Here is a 15,457-nt window from a genome sequence, read left to right as displayed (position 1 = left end):
CCCGCGCGCCCAGACCACCGCCCCCCGCAGCAGGGAGCTGGTGAGCTACCCTAAACTCAAGCTGAAGATCATGATCAGGGATAAGCTCGTCCGCGACGGCATCCACCTGAGCAAGCCCCCATACTCCCGCAAGGTAAGGGGGCGCCGCCCGGGCGGTCTGGAGCACGCGCGGGAGGGGAGGAGGCCAGGCCGCTCTCGCTTGGGCGTGGCAGCGATGGGGAGGCCGGGGTGCTTCGGGTGTCTTGGGTTCTCTTCTGTTTTCTGTCTGTGCTATCTCTTTAACCCTCCTCGTTGGTGGCATCTGTCTGGAAAGACAAGATCCAGTACCCAAATACTAACTTCAAACTAGGACCAAGTCTCAGCACAGACTCTGGGGGCTCACTGTTAGGATCTGCATTTGTGGCCAAATGGAGTTCTCAATGTCTGCGTAGCGAGGTAGTAGTGTTTGGGTCTGAAGGGTACCAAAAAAAAAAAAAAAAGAAAGAAAGCTTCACAGTTGCCTGCATTATTTTCGACCTCCCTTTTTCTTTCTTTTCTTCTTTGAGTTTTGAGAAACTCCCAAAGGAAATTAGTGAACTTTCATCAAATTGGGCCCCATTGCTCTTGATTCCATATAACCGAATCCTAGTACTGCTGCAGATTTGAGAACGTCTTGGGGGGAAAGTCACTGAAACACAAAACACGTGTGGGTCCACTTGAGACACTTTCAGTAAGCCTGAGAATGCTGGGGTGATGAGGTGCTGAAGACATTGCAGATAACAGGGCCCCAGGGCTTGCTGTGGAGGCCGGGGGTCAGTGCTTAACTTGCTATTGATCCAGAAGAGATAAAGCAGGTACAACAGTGACATCGAGAGGGTTTGAGTGGACATGCACTTGGGAGAGGAGGACATAGCACATGAAAGTGGCATTTTAGTCCCTGAGGAGACATTCTCCCTGGCGTGTGTGTGTGTGTGTGTGTGTACACGTGTACGTGTTACACGTTCTGACAGCTGCTCTGTGAGAAAGGCTGAAATACACAGTGGGCTTTGAATAATTGAGTAACAGAAAATGCTGTTTCACAGCAGCCTGCCTCTTGCCTTGAGTCCCCTCAGTTTAGATCTCAGGCGGAGTCCTTGCTAGTCAGAGAAGCACAGGTAACCCTCAGGGTTGGCTGGAGTGCTACAGGAAAAGAAAGGCCTAAGCTTGAAAATCAAGACTTGGAGAAGCTGGGAACAAGAAGATGGCAAGGATATTCAGCTGTCAGGGTCAGCAAGCACATCACCCTGACAGGGGAAAGGGGATGATCTAAGTGTCACGTGGATGCCTTGGGTCCTCTAGTTGGTTTAGACTCTAAAGTTGAGTCTTAAGGGAAGGTCACAATGCCTGGGCTTAAGGGAGTTTAGGTGAAAGCTTTGTGCAAAATTAGAGACAAGTGTAATACACATCTGTTATCGTGCAGTAAAGGGGCAAGTGAGATAACCTGCTTAGGAATGTGATTTGTTTTAGGACAGGCCAGGAAGATGGTTTGCTTCTAATTAAGTATATATTGCAATTAGCTGCTCTGACTGTACCACTGGTGTGTGTGAGAAGCTGGAAGGGAGAGCACAGTTTTCCCGGGCAGTTAGCACCATAGGGTGTCTAGCACAGGGAAGGGATGCCACTCCGCAGTACACAAACTTAGTTCAGGACCCCAGGGAGGTGAGGTGAATTTGATGTTCATGACTAACCCTCCTGAAAGTAGGATGGGTTTGAGCTGGGAGGCATAGTTCAAGTCCTGGCCACGAAGGGGCACAGAGACCAAGGTGTGTGCTTAGTTTTTAGGAAAACTACTGTGTGACATGGCAGACATGGCAGAAAGGCTGGGGGCTGGAGGTGAGGCATGAGGAACACACTTCGGTTTTTTAGTCTTATAAAGCAAAACAGATAGGCTCAAGTATCAAACTTAGAAGCTGAAAAGGACTTAAATGATATGCAGTGTCTGAATGCAGGCTTTGAACTGTGGACTCTTGGTTAGATCAATGAGTGTCTCAATAATGATAATGCATTTTGCAGGTCGAATTTGTATGTGAAAATTTCAACTTATATTGCAGCACTGTTTAATTTCTATGTAAAGCATTATTTCGGTCAACTCTGATTTTATATTAATGCCGGAATAGTAATGTTTGATATAAAGATATGTCTCTCTACTCACTTTCTATACATATTGGTTCTTAAGTTGATGTAAAAAACAGAAGCAGGTGTGTTTTCATGAACTCCTTCATAGATATTTGGTTAGGGATCAAACAAAACAAAACAAAAACAAAAATGGTGCCGACAGACTTCATTGTAAGAAAGAATGGCACACACTGATTTAACATTAAATCAAAATAAAATTAATGTACACAAAGCCATACATAGTCGCTGATCACATTGTTCATTTGGAATGTGCTATTTGTATGTATGTTGCTCGTTTGATTTTAAATTGTTGAGGAATTTATTGTCTACTCATCCTGGTTCCTTATGAACAGTGCTAGGACTTTTTCTTTAAAATGTGATCGATGTTACAGTTTTTCCACATTCCTTGGCTCTGTCATGGTCCAAATGTGTAATAGTCACTGTGTACCTGTGGAATTTTGCTTGGTAGAGCAGCTTCAGTCTCCTTTAGTCATTTCCATCATTGATCTCTGTGCTTTTGTACTTGGTTGAGAATGTTAGATAGCTGTAAGATGGGTTACACCAAGGAGGATTAAGGCAGAAGTAGTGAGTCTTTTAGAGAGGAGTGTAAGTTGAGGAGTTTTCCCAAGAATCACCGAAAAAAGTGTAAAGGTTTTCTTCTTCAGAGATCAGTGAGTTACAATATAAAGAGAAATGAAGTTTTTCCTTTTTTACCAAAGGAAGTCTGTAGCTTTGGAAAATCAGGAACTTGGAAAGATCAGCAGACTTGAAAGCAGAGGATATTGGAAGAGTCCCTTGTCTGCCCTCTATTTAGCTGGACTGCTATTATTTCTCCCTTTATAAAATGGGGATGTTTCTGTCAGTCTGTCTACCTACCTACCTATCTGTAATTTTTTTAAACCAAGTTTGTCTATGCCATGCATTCTTCTGGGCTCCAGGTTGTTGTGGTTAGCAGGGTACAGAAAACCTTCTCCCAGAGATCTTAGGGTCTAGCAGGGCAAACATAAACTAGAATGAGCAATAAGGATGAAATGTGTTGGTAGGAAGCACACAAGACCACAAACACATGGTGCGTGGAACTTAATTTGCAAGGATAGAGGACCATGGGACTAGCGAGCAGAGAGAGAAAGTAGGAAGGCAGGAGCAGTGAGTGCCCTGAAAGCCACTGTGAACAGTAGAAGTTCAAGGAGGAGGGACTTGAGGAAAACATCAGGTAATTGTCAGGTAGGACACAAATGGAAATCTTTGGGACGTAGCAACCATGCCATCAGGGACTTTGTTGGGTACATGTGATGGGACCAATGAGAACGCAGGCGGTGGGCAGGCACTACTTTTTAATGGAGTCTGAGAAGGTAGAACTAAGGCCACAGCTAAAGGAAGGAGACTTTGGAAGGGTTTCGTGGGTTTGTGTTTATGAATGAGAGAAACTGGAGCATGTGTGTTGGTGGTAGGGAGCCAGAGAAAGGGAGGTAGTGAAGATATGGCAAAAAGGTAATTCAAGAGAACAAGGGCATGGAGGAGTTGGGGGTAACCATGCCCTAGGGACTGAAAGTGTCAGAGAAAAGTGAGGATACTGGGGAGCCAGAAGGGTTCCACTGAAGGGCCCCCCTTTTTTCTTTCTGACCAAATGATATAAGCAAGAGGGAAGATGGAAAGATTGGAGGTTTAAGAGAACACTGTACTAACATATAAATATTAGATGCTGTGTTCTGATGTTTATAATTATATTATACAATACAATTCCTAGGATTATTCATGGCCACACACATGCAACACCATTCATATGTTTGTACTGCAGGGTATCAATTGTGTGTAAGGTTTTGTTGTAGCAGTGCTTGTAAATGGGGTTTGGATAGGTGTGACAGTCATGGGGCTGTAAAGTTATCTTCCAGTGGATTTGAAAAGGCAGAAGATGGGTCGTAGGATAGACAGTGGTTGGCCTCCAAGTTTCCTCACTGAAATTATCTCTTTGTCACATCTACCAGTTGACATGTTTGAGTTAGTATAATCTTATTTAATAATGCTGTAGGAGGGTTAATCATTCAGACCTTGGTGTGAATTAATTAACAACACTCACTGGTAACGAGGTTTCTACTTAACATCTCTCACACTAGAGAGATGTCCTAGGATGAAGGAATTTGGAGAGATAAAGATGACATGACATACAGAAGGGTGTAAAACAGAAAGAGAGGTTGGCAAAGATATGCTGTATCCTTTGGAGTTTTGCCTTGCTTCTTGGCAGAAGCTGCAGTGACAATAAGTGTAACTCCTCCCAAGAATTCCTTCTGCCTTTGTGATACTACCAGGACAGAGTGAAGCTGGCAACTTCAGTGTTTCCAACTCAGTCAGTTTCCTCTGCCCAGATCCTTTTAGGCTTGTTTTCAGTCCCTGATTGGAAAACTGTGGGCAGAAAGTATAGGAGGAGATGAGCTTGGGTAGTGGTAGGGCTGCTGCCTTCTTGCTCTTTACAGTTTAGTATCTATGGAGTTTTGTACAAGTAGACCTTTAGCCATCCACCTATCTGTTCATCTGTCCTATTCATTGTTTGTCCATACATTCGCTCATACGTCCTGCTCTCGCTCCCTTCCTTGCTTGTCTCCTTCCTTCCACTTAACAAATATTGATTGAGCATGTGCCATGTGGTAGGCTCCAGGGTTAAGATTGCAAGGAACCGGACAGGTGTGGTTCTTGCTTGTGTGTGGCGGGTCTGACCCAGTACTTGCCAAGTAGTGGTCACACCATATCCAAGTTGAATGTTATTCCTACAAACATCAAGGATTATAGAATTTTGGAATTTTGTTCATTTTAAATGTAAAAACGTCAACTTTGGTGAAATTTGCGTTATAGATAATGATAAAAACAAAAAATCAGAATATGTTTATTTCTTAAAAGTGATTGAAGGAGATTTGGGAATTAAAATATTGGGCCTGCAGGACATTTAAAAAGAATGTCTCTGCAGGAGGTCAATGAGACAGGTTAAACAACCATGGTACACTGTCTGAGGAGGTGCTCATTCTCAGTGGGCCAGACACCATTAACAAAATGAATTATCCCAGAATACCTACTGTTGGTGGGTATCCCAGGCATCTCCCACAGCACACACCAAGCAGTCACCTACTCTTCCTGCGCTTACCACCTTCCCTCACTAGCAGTGAGTTGGTGTTGATCCCAGCTTGAGAAATAGTTTCTACGAGTTCTGGCAGCTCATGGAGTTCTTTCAGGGAAGAAGAGCACCAGATGTTCACATTCCTCTCTTCTGCTAACACTGGTGTAGAGATTATGAGTACAGGCTCAGAACCAAACTGCACAATTCAAGTGCCAGCTCTGTTCTGTGCTAGGTCACCTTTGGCTCCTCTAAAAAGAAGGGCCACACTAATGACTACCTCATGGAATTGTTATGGAGAGGAGCTGAGCTTGTACTCATGATGTCATTAGATTAAAATTTGTATCCATTGCCTAGGGCTGCCCCAACAAGTACCACGAACTGGGTGTTTGAAACAACAGAAATTTGTTCTTTCACAGTTTTCGAGGCTACAAGTCCAAGATGAAGGGAGTGAGTGGTAGGGCCTTGATCTAATTCTAAGGGCCTGCACTGTGATTCATCTGTAGCGGCCATCAAGCAGTCTCCTTACCTTTCATGGACACCTCAAACTTCACAGTCTGATGGATCCTATGGCCCAAGCAGCAGAGCAGCCTGGACCTGCTGTGGAGCCTTCTCTTGTTCTGGGCCCTTTTCAAAACCAGTGGCTTTTTGGCTCACGGAGTAAATAGAGTGGAGTAACATACTCACTTGTGAAATACGTTGTATCCCAAACCCAAATATGCATATTGGGGGTTATGTCTATTTCCTCTTTGTTGGAGGGGCCAGGTGCAACAACTTATTCTTCACCTTAGAAGAGATATCTTGATATGCCCTACACCACTGGACCCCTGAAAATTTCACTGAGGTACAAGGCCTTTGAATTTTTACAAATCCAGTTTCTACTTTAAAATATGTGAACGTCTTACCAATAAATCTACAGTAGTTGCTTCAGCTCACGCTTTGTGTTCAAGCAGCATGATGCCATTAATATAATGGGCTAGTGTGAGGTCTTGCGGAAGGGAAAGGTGACAAATATCCCTGAAGACTAAATTGTTCTATAGAGCTAGAGAACTGATGTATCTGTGAGGTGGGACAGTGAAGGTGCACTGTTGTCCTTGCCAGCTGAAAGCAAACTGTTTCTAGTGAGCTACTGACAGGTGTGGAGAAAAGAACATTTGACAGATGAATAACATGGCTCATGGTAAGTACTTGCCTGTGCTGCCTCATATTATGCTTTTACTGAGGTTTGCTTGGATATCACAGCCTCCATACACACATGCAGAAGAGCTGAATGCAGACAAATCTGCTATCCTAAATCTCCTTCCTGATCATAAGGGTATTTGGTGATAAATCCATGGTAGATTTTTCATATAAATAATGCCCAGTTATTTGGGTGCCTGAGGATATAATAATGAAGATGATTTTTAAAAATAATAATATTTAAAAAGTTAGATTTTCAAAATTAGTTTATGACCTGTAAAAGTATCAGTTGGAAGATTATGCATTGCTTATTCTCAAAGCACTTCTAGAATTATGCCCGCAAACACTCTTTGGATTATCTACAGTGGTGGCAAATCCATACTCTTAATGTGTTGCCATGTTTACAAATATGGAAGTTCCTAAAGGGCTTTTCAAAATGTAAAAGTCTGTTCTCAATTATTTGTGACAAACAAGGCATTGGTCATGGTGTCTTCCAAAAGATAATTACTGTGAAGGTGCTCATGGCCCTACTTGGGAGGAATTAGGTAAAACTGTTCAGGTTTTATAAACTGAGTGACGCTTGATGTGTTAGTGTTTGGATAGCATCATGGTGTTCTCAGGGCTTTGCACTGGCTTGTCCTTCTCTTCTTAGAAATCTCTTCCCTACATTGCCCTGCCAAGTCTTAAAGGGGTACAGTTGAACTCAGTCCTCCTTCCTTACTCCTCAGTGAAAGAAAGATGCTAAACTCATGGGTACAGGATTAAGGCTGCCCTCTCCTGAGAAGAGAATCATATTTCCTCTTAACTAGTAAGGCATGATGTGAAAAAGAGAGAGAAGAAATGTATTTTGATAAAAATGCATTTTTTCCCAGATTAAGTACATGCTCAGATTCTAGGTCACCAGCAACGTGATCTAGTGAATTGTACTACAGTAGGGTAAATCAGATGATATGGATTTGACCAGGGCTGGTCCTTGAAATCAGCAAGGATGTCCTGAGGCATTTGGAGGAGAGTTGTCCAAGGTGAAAGAAAGCATGCCAGGAGCAATATGGTTATAGCTTTTCAAGGTTGTAGCCTGTGTCGCCTTAGAAATGGCACTGAGGCCTTGGCTACGGTGACAACTTATTATTACTGCTAGTAGTACTGAATTATCAGTTCTTTTCTAAATTCTATGAAATAGTGCTATTTTACATCAACTGCTGATTTGGACTTGGGAGACCAGGGAGAAGGAAGGGAATCCTTGAGTGTAGTCAATATAAAAACTATTAAGGGCCAATAACTGCAACTCATGCCAAAAGGCATTAAACATACAATCTGTCTTCCACAAAGACTAAGTGACATCTAATAGTTTAAAGAGATTTCATTATTGCTTTTGATTGAAATAAATGGTTTGAGGCTCACTAAAAAGCTTACTGTTACATTTCCATAAAGTTATAAATACAAGCAAAATAAAACCTACTTCATTTGGAAAGTGTCAGTAGTATCCATGTACTAATACACAGTAATGATTCCTTGTATAGTTTCAAAGCAGCGAACAATTAGAAGGAGGAAGATACTTTAATTTTAAGATATTCAAATTTAGTAAAACATATTTTACCCATTGAATTGCATATGCATTTAAAGCATTTGTACTTTGCAGTTTGTATTCTGTCTTACTGTTTAAAATTTTATTTTATTTATTTTTTTGGTACCGGGGAACAAACTTGGGGACTTGCGCTTATGAGGCAGGTGGCCATATCACTGAGCTAAATCCCCGACCCCTGTTTAAAATTTTAAACACATGAAAACTCCAAATGATCACATGAGAAAAACATTTTTAACACAAATAAAATTTCCATGCTGGGCATGTGGCGTATGCCTGTAATTCCAGCACTTGGGAGGCTGAGGCAGGAGGATTGTCATGAGTTTGAGGCCAATCTGGAGTACATAGTGAGTTCAGTACCAGCCTAAATTACATATCGAGACTGTTAGAAAACTGAAAACCAAAAGCCAACCAATCAACCAAACAAAAAAAAAACACATAAAAATACCTTCAAAAGGTCAAAAACTTCAACAAAGTTTGAAGCAATCCAAGTTTTATTTTTTCATCTTTTACTAGTCATGGTGCTGTCATTGTTTACTTCATTTAAACTGACTGCTTAGGGCTGGGGATTTAGCTCAGTGGTTCTGCTGCCTGCCTCGCAAGAGCAAGGACCCAAGTTTGATCCCCAGTACCTCCCCCCATAAACTGACTGCTTAACTCAGGAATATGTAGTACTATGAGACAGGCACGGTAGCTTTACAAAGTTATTCTCCTAAACAATTCTTGTAACCAAGGCCTTGTGTTTGGGGCCAGATGTATAACTGAGAGTCTCTGAACTGACTTCCATGATGATTGCAGTGTTTATTAAAAGACAAGTGATAAGAGATGCTAATTAAGACAGGTGATAAGAGATGCTAATTAAAAGCTTACATACAGACCCTCCAAACTCACTGCTAACTGCAACAATTATTTAGGCCAGCAAAAGATTTATTTGTGTTCTGAGACATTGTTTCAAATTATTGTTAGGGCATGTTCCCAATAAAAAGTTTTGTGTGTTAGGATCCTTTTATTGCCCGTAACTGGGGCAAGTCCTTCACTGTGCTTTGTCAGTATAAAATATAAAGAAATGTGATCATTAAGAGCAGAATCTTTCTCTGCAAAGTGGTACCAATATCTATATCACAGTTTTAGTATCAATCAAATAGTATAATATACATGAAGTTGGTTTGTAAACTCTGTAAAGGCATTTTAAGGTGTTCTTATTGATGGTGAATACATCATCATGTTTGTAACAACATTTTAAAAATGTTCCTGTTGAAAAGCAAATACTCTGAACTGAAAGAATTTGGAGAACAATGAAGAGGATTAATAGGAATTTTAATTGGCCAGAGTTAAAATTACTAACATCACATTATATTGCTTTTTGTGGAAGAACATTCTTTGTACAGATGCACAAAATTAGTATCACACTATATATTGATAAGGGTAGAGCTATTTCTCTGTCAGCAAGTATCATGAGAAAATCAATTTTCCCAGGTTAAGCTGCAATAAACAAATAAAATTTGTATACAAATTTTAATAGTAATAGTATACAGTGTAGTGTTTTGATATATGTATTCATCATGAAAAATTAAATCAAGCTTTTTAACATATCCACTAATTATGTATTTATTGTGGTTTTGAGATGAAAGCATTTATACTTTAATCTCAGAAATTTTCAATTATATAATACATTAATATTAAATATAATCACCATGTTGCATAGATCTCCAGAATTTGTTTATTCTATTTGAGACCTTATACCCTTTAACCAACATTTAGCCATTATGCTCTTGCTCTGAAAAATGATTTTAATATTACAGCACATTCTGTATTAAGTAAATCATGATTAATTTAGGCATTCCCTTATTGAGTTAAACCCTCACCCATGCTACTATTGATTATTATAATTTTTATCATTTAAAAATGTCATGTTTGACAAATGGCATTATATCCTTTAAACTGCATTTCTTAGACTACCACTTTACATAATTTTATATTTGTGTTTTTGGTATTATAATTATGTATTTCCTGTTCATGGTGTTTGATTATTTTTTCTACTGGTTTTAGGCCACTTCCATTTGCTTTGCAAGAGCCCTTTCAATATTTAGGACAGTAATCATTATTTCATGGAAGTTACAAAGATTTTCCCAAACAGGATGTTTTAGTTTAGAATTTTATGGATTTTATAAGATGTGGTTTTTATACACAATGGAGAACTACGCTACCATAAAGAAGGAAAAACTTGAGAAATATCTAGGTAAATGGATAAACCTTGACACCATACTTTGAAGAGAAAAAACATGTTTAAATATCACATTATTTTTCCTGTGTAAGAAACAGACAGTATAAAAAGGATCAAAATCGATGACAGATATTGGGAAGTAGGAAGAAAATGTTCAAATAGGAAAGGGAACAAGGGAGGGAGGAGGGGTAAGGGAAGGAAGGGAAAAGGGAAAAAAGAGAATACAAGGAAAAATGGAAAGAAAGTTTTTGTAAATAAGTGGGGGGAGAGTGGCTTAAGGGAGGAGAAGAGATTGGGGAGAAAAGAAGAATCAAGTTATACTATGTACAGGTACAGAGTCCTTATGATTAATGTGATCATTATGTATATCTAAAGTGTACCAATAAAGTTAACTAAAAATGTTATGGGTTTTATTGGCTGTCCAGAAATGTAAAATTCTTACATACTGCATGTTATTGATAATTTTAAAGCTATTTCTTTAAAGCTGGAGGAACATAGTATCGATTCAGAAAGAATTGTTAAAATTTTCTTTGCTCTTTATTTGGACAAGTTATTTAATTTCTCTAAACCTGAATGTCCTCATTTACTAAATGGGTCTAATATTAACATCAGTAATCTTCTTAAGGCCACTGTGATGAATCAATGAGCCATTATAAGAAAAAGGACTTTATGTAATACCTGATACATTGTAATCACTCAAAACATCTAACTAATATTTATGGTACTATGTATAACTTAATGATTGTAAAGTTGTTCCTAGTATGATGATCTTAAGTTATTTACTCCTCTACTTGCCATCTGTTCATATGAGTATTAATTTAAAAATTTAAAGAAATTATTTAATAAAAACAACATTTTGCCTCCATTGAAAATATTTTACTAAATTTGTTGTTTGCCTTTCAGATTTTCCTTTTTATTAAGTAAAGAGAATTGATTTCTATTTTTAAGCTTGATTTTATCCTTATAAATCCCTTCTCTAGTCAGAATAAGTTAATATATACCTGTGTCTCCTATTTTTTGTTTTGTTTTTGTTTAACTCTAATCTGTCTGAAATTCATTTAAAAATAATGTAAAGCTCTAATATTATACATAATTATACACACAATATTATCCATTTTTTTTACAGAAATTATAGCTCTCATTTCTTTGTTCTATGCCAATACATTAGCTAGAATTTATAGAGCAGTGTTAAATGATAATTGCAATTAGGCTTTCTTGGTCTAGTCCAAATTTTAATGAAAATACTGCAAGAATTTTGTTGTTCTGTCATTGGTTCTCAGTTTATGATACCTTGTGTAATGTTAAGAATACATCCTTGTGTTCCTAATTTTATAGGAATTTTTGTTGGAAATGGATATTTAATTCTATGAAATATCTTTTTAGTGACTCAAAAATAAGCACTTTTTTCTAATTTTGCCTCTTGTTAAGATACATTACATTAATAAATTTCTTAAATGAAACCATTTATAGATAGTTTTGATGAAGTAAAACATGAAATGATGGCTCTGGAATCAACCTGAGATGAGGTATTTATAATAATCTTACCCCTAGAACATAACTACACTCCCTTCCATTGTATCTTTTCTTTCGTAAGTGATGCTTGCTGCTGACCTTCAGTGTATAGCCTCTTTGACAGTTATCCTCCTGGGATCGTTACTTTTGACTTCCTGCCAATGACTTTTTGAAGATCAAGATTCTGATGGAGTCTGGCCACTTCAAACTCAAAAGGCAGTAGCCACATACATTTAGGTATAATTAGTATTCTTAGTTTATACAGATATTTTTGAACCAGAGGGCACAGACACCTCAGTTCAGCAGAGGAAATCCTGCCAGATTCTAGAAATACATTCTTCTGCTATATCCTCTTTCCACTCCTTCCTTCCCTCCAATAGTCTGCTCCTTTCCTGCCCCAAACTACCCACTTCGGTGAAAGATACAAATAGAGCTGCTTGCCAGGTGCCATGTCAAATTGAAAACCCTTATAAAATAAATTGAAGTGGCCTTCATTTTAATTTGAATCCTTGGCTTTGCATGCCAATAGGAGCTCAATGTGTAACAAAGATAAAATTGGAAAACTCTATGAGAAATATTAATTTAACAACCTTGATTTACATTTAAACATTGGTTGGAGGGTCAAAAAGATGGACTTGAAAAAAAGTCATCAAAGCAAGGATTAAAAATGGGGTAGAGAAATAGAATGTTTCTGGAGATGTGTAAATCAGGTGCTGAGCTCAGCTGAGTTTGCAGAAATGGATACACCCAGCACTTCCCAAGCTAGCCATCAATCATTCAATAAAGATACAGCCACTTTAAAGTAACTATGTATCAACACAGATTGCAACACTGCTGTGTTATGAAGTGCTCCTCTGGGAAGTTCTTGATTGACAAAAATAGTACTGCTTTAAGTAGTAGCAATATTTTCTTGGCCAGAAAGTAATAAAGCTATAGATGAGATTTATGAAGGGAAAATATTTTACATAAAAAACCCTCAGAGCAATACTTAGGACTTACTTCCTATAGGGTTAGGTTAAGGTGCACAGTTCCACCTAATGTGAAAGAAGAAACTGATAATTTGATCAATTGTTAATTATATCCTCATCACTGACACTTACAGGCATCTGAAGAAAGAACGGGATTTGTTGCCCTGGGGATCACATACACTCTATCCCTAGCTTTCTCAGGCTGCTGAGATAGGAAAAAAGTTCAGGCTATGCATGTTGCATGCATTGTACCTTAGAGGTAAGCCAGAGGGCATGCAAAGTAATTTATTCTTTGAGATCTTCAATACCAAGAGGTGGTAGAGAGCTGGCGCTAGGTTGGTGGCATTACCTCTGTTTTACTTCTGTGTCATTCAAAATCAGAACTTTTAAACTGCCTCTCTGTGGCATCACAATTTGGGCCAGTGTATTTATCTCTGTTGTTATGGTCTTTATATGGACATCCTTACCTTGCAAATGGTGGTGAATGGAACCCTCAGATTTTTTGATCACTTATTAAAGCACGTGACCGGGACACATCTGACACTTGCTGTCTGTCAGGAAGTATGATATTTTTCATCACTTGCAACATAGCTGTTTTTAAAGGGATATGCTAAATTATATTAAAAGTAATTTGTAGGGTAAGGGGGAGTGTGATGATTGTTTTTGAAAGCTGGCAAATTGAAAAAGACCTATATTCTGAAAATCTTTTTATTGTGCTTCGATTTCATTAATTGTGATGATTAGATATATTCCTCATTTGACCATATGTTACTTAGCCACGAATAGGTTTAGCTTTGCTTTTCACCTCTGGAAGCGATATCTCTGCTTAAATCACCTCCCTTGCTCTCTTCATAAAGTTTAGAATGCTAAAATTCCCACCTAAGTTCATTTTTAACAAGTTAGCTTGTCTCAGATATGACAAATTGTCATATTTGAAGTTATTATGTTTTTGGGAGGAGTGCTTTACAAACATTATTTAATTCAAGTCTCATGACAGTCCCCTGGGGGAGAGGTTATTTTTGTCATTCCTGTTTCATAGGTGAGGAGAATGAAACTTAAGAGTTAAAGTAACACACTGTAGCGTAAGTAACAATGGGCAAAGTTCATTTGAAAGCCGGGTACTGACCCCATGGCTCATGAGCTGTATCCCTGTGCTACTCTACCTCAGAACATTGCGTTATGAGCTTGAGACAAGAGGTTTGCGAGTTTGAGGTCAGTGTGAGCAACTTAATGAGACCCTACCTCAACAAAAACGAGCAGGTAGAGATGTAGCTCAGCAGTAGAGCTCTCCTGCATCACTCCCAGTACCACACGACAAAACAAAACAAAACAGAGCCTTGCGTTATGGTATTTAATACCTGTCTTTAAGTTCATGAAAGTTCACTTTGGGCTGGGGAATGGGTAAGTCTTAGAGATTGTTATTGTTTTTTAAATGTAATAGCGTACTAATTTAAATTTCAAAGCTGGTATGGCAGGGTAAACCCACATTTTGTATTTGATTTAAGATAAAGAAAATTTCTTCATTCTTTCAGTGTGTATTACAAACACTGGTGAACATCCTGAGATTTAAGAAAAAGCTATAAATGAATTAAATCCACCAATTTGGTGACAAAAGTTCCTGTTGAACTGGAGCATCCAGTGTCGTATTCCATGTCCTGTTATAGACACTGGAAGCTCAAGTTTGTCTTCCCTCCCAAACAGCACCCTCTGTTCCACTGAGACAGTCCATAGTTGTAACTTTGGCCCGGTGGTGTGTTGGTAAAACAGGAGAAAGGAGGGGAGGCGGGAAGAAGATGAGAAGGGAAAGAAGGACAGGAGCAAGGAAAGGAGGAAGTTTTTAGTTTTCATTGACTATACAGCATTGTTATAGTTATAGACTGCAAAAGTCAATATTGGTTATTGGTTCAGACCTTCAGGAGTTTTTACTGTATTAACGTCTGCTGAATTCATACTTTGTTATTATAGTTTCAGGTATATTCTTAGGATCCCAAACTTTTCTTCCACTTAATAAAACAAAGGATATTATGAAGCCAGCCATTTAATCAAATGACTCTTTTCTTACTTAGAACCCTTCTAAAAGTTCATTTGAGTTGCTCTTTTCACTTGCAGTACAGTTTTTGAATAGCTAGAGTTGCCTGATTAGCATCTGGAGTGGGATTTAGAAGCAGATGAAAGTCATTGGTAGTAAAATCAGCTGGCAGCTTAGTCCTATTTTAGATTCCAAATCTGAACAATTAAATAAAAAATAAGACAAAAGAGAAGTGTGACGGTGTATAAAGTGTGAAGGCTGCTTTTGTTAAAAATGGGCATTCGTGAGGGACTTGGTTCATTAATGTCTTGGTCATGTGTGTGGCTCCACAGTTGTTTGACGTAAGCACAAACTCCCCACAAGAATTACTCTCAGCTTTTTTGTGAGGGGCATACATGCATAAATTTTGATTTGTTAACATAAAAATTAACCTACTCATTTCTAATAAGTATCCCCCTTTGCAAAGAGTTTTTAATTGTCTGTTTTTACTTTTAAAATTACTAATAACATATTTGAAATTGAGTTCATAGCAATTATATACTTGGGGAAATAGACTCCTAGGGTGGATTAATTGTCAGCTGAACTGAGTTCTGGGTGAGGAAGACCCACCTGAGGATAGTTGCCAGTGGCCTAAAAGCAGAACCAGAGGGGAAGACTGCATGCTGCTGATTTCTCAGAAGCTTTATTATGGCTGGTTTTCCTGATACAAACCTGCTGTTCTCATCAG

At 38.7% G+C, this 15,457-nt stretch overlaps 1 protein-coding gene across 2 annotated transcripts in view; it reads left to right on the top strand.

Moving 5' to 3' along the window:
* Nucleotides 1–11: 11 nt before the first annotated feature.
* Sash1 (SAM and SH3 domain containing 1) overlaps nucleotides 12–15,457 on the top strand; it is a 933,133-nt gene continuing 917,687 nt past the window's right edge. The window contains exon 1 of one of the 2 annotated variants that reach the window (XM_019209951.2): nucleotides 12–133. In XM_019209951.2, coding sequence (XP_019065496.1) covers nucleotides 71–133 — 63 coding nt within the window. In that variant the 5' untranslated portion in view covers nucleotides 12–70. The remainder of the gene's footprint in view (nucleotides 134–15,457) is intronic. The other variant, XM_033763318.1, reaches the window with a different exon arrangement.

The sequence above is a fragment of the Fukomys damarensis genome, unplaced genomic scaffold (assembly GCF_012274545.1).
Source record: "Fukomys damarensis isolate Sample0158 unplaced genomic scaffold, DMR_v1.0_HiC HiC_scaffold_14, whole genome shotgun sequence".
Classification (NCBI taxonomy): domain Eukaryota; kingdom Metazoa; phylum Chordata; class Mammalia; order Rodentia; family Bathyergidae; genus Fukomys; species Fukomys damarensis.
This window is presented reverse-complemented; position numbering and strand designations above follow the sequence as displayed.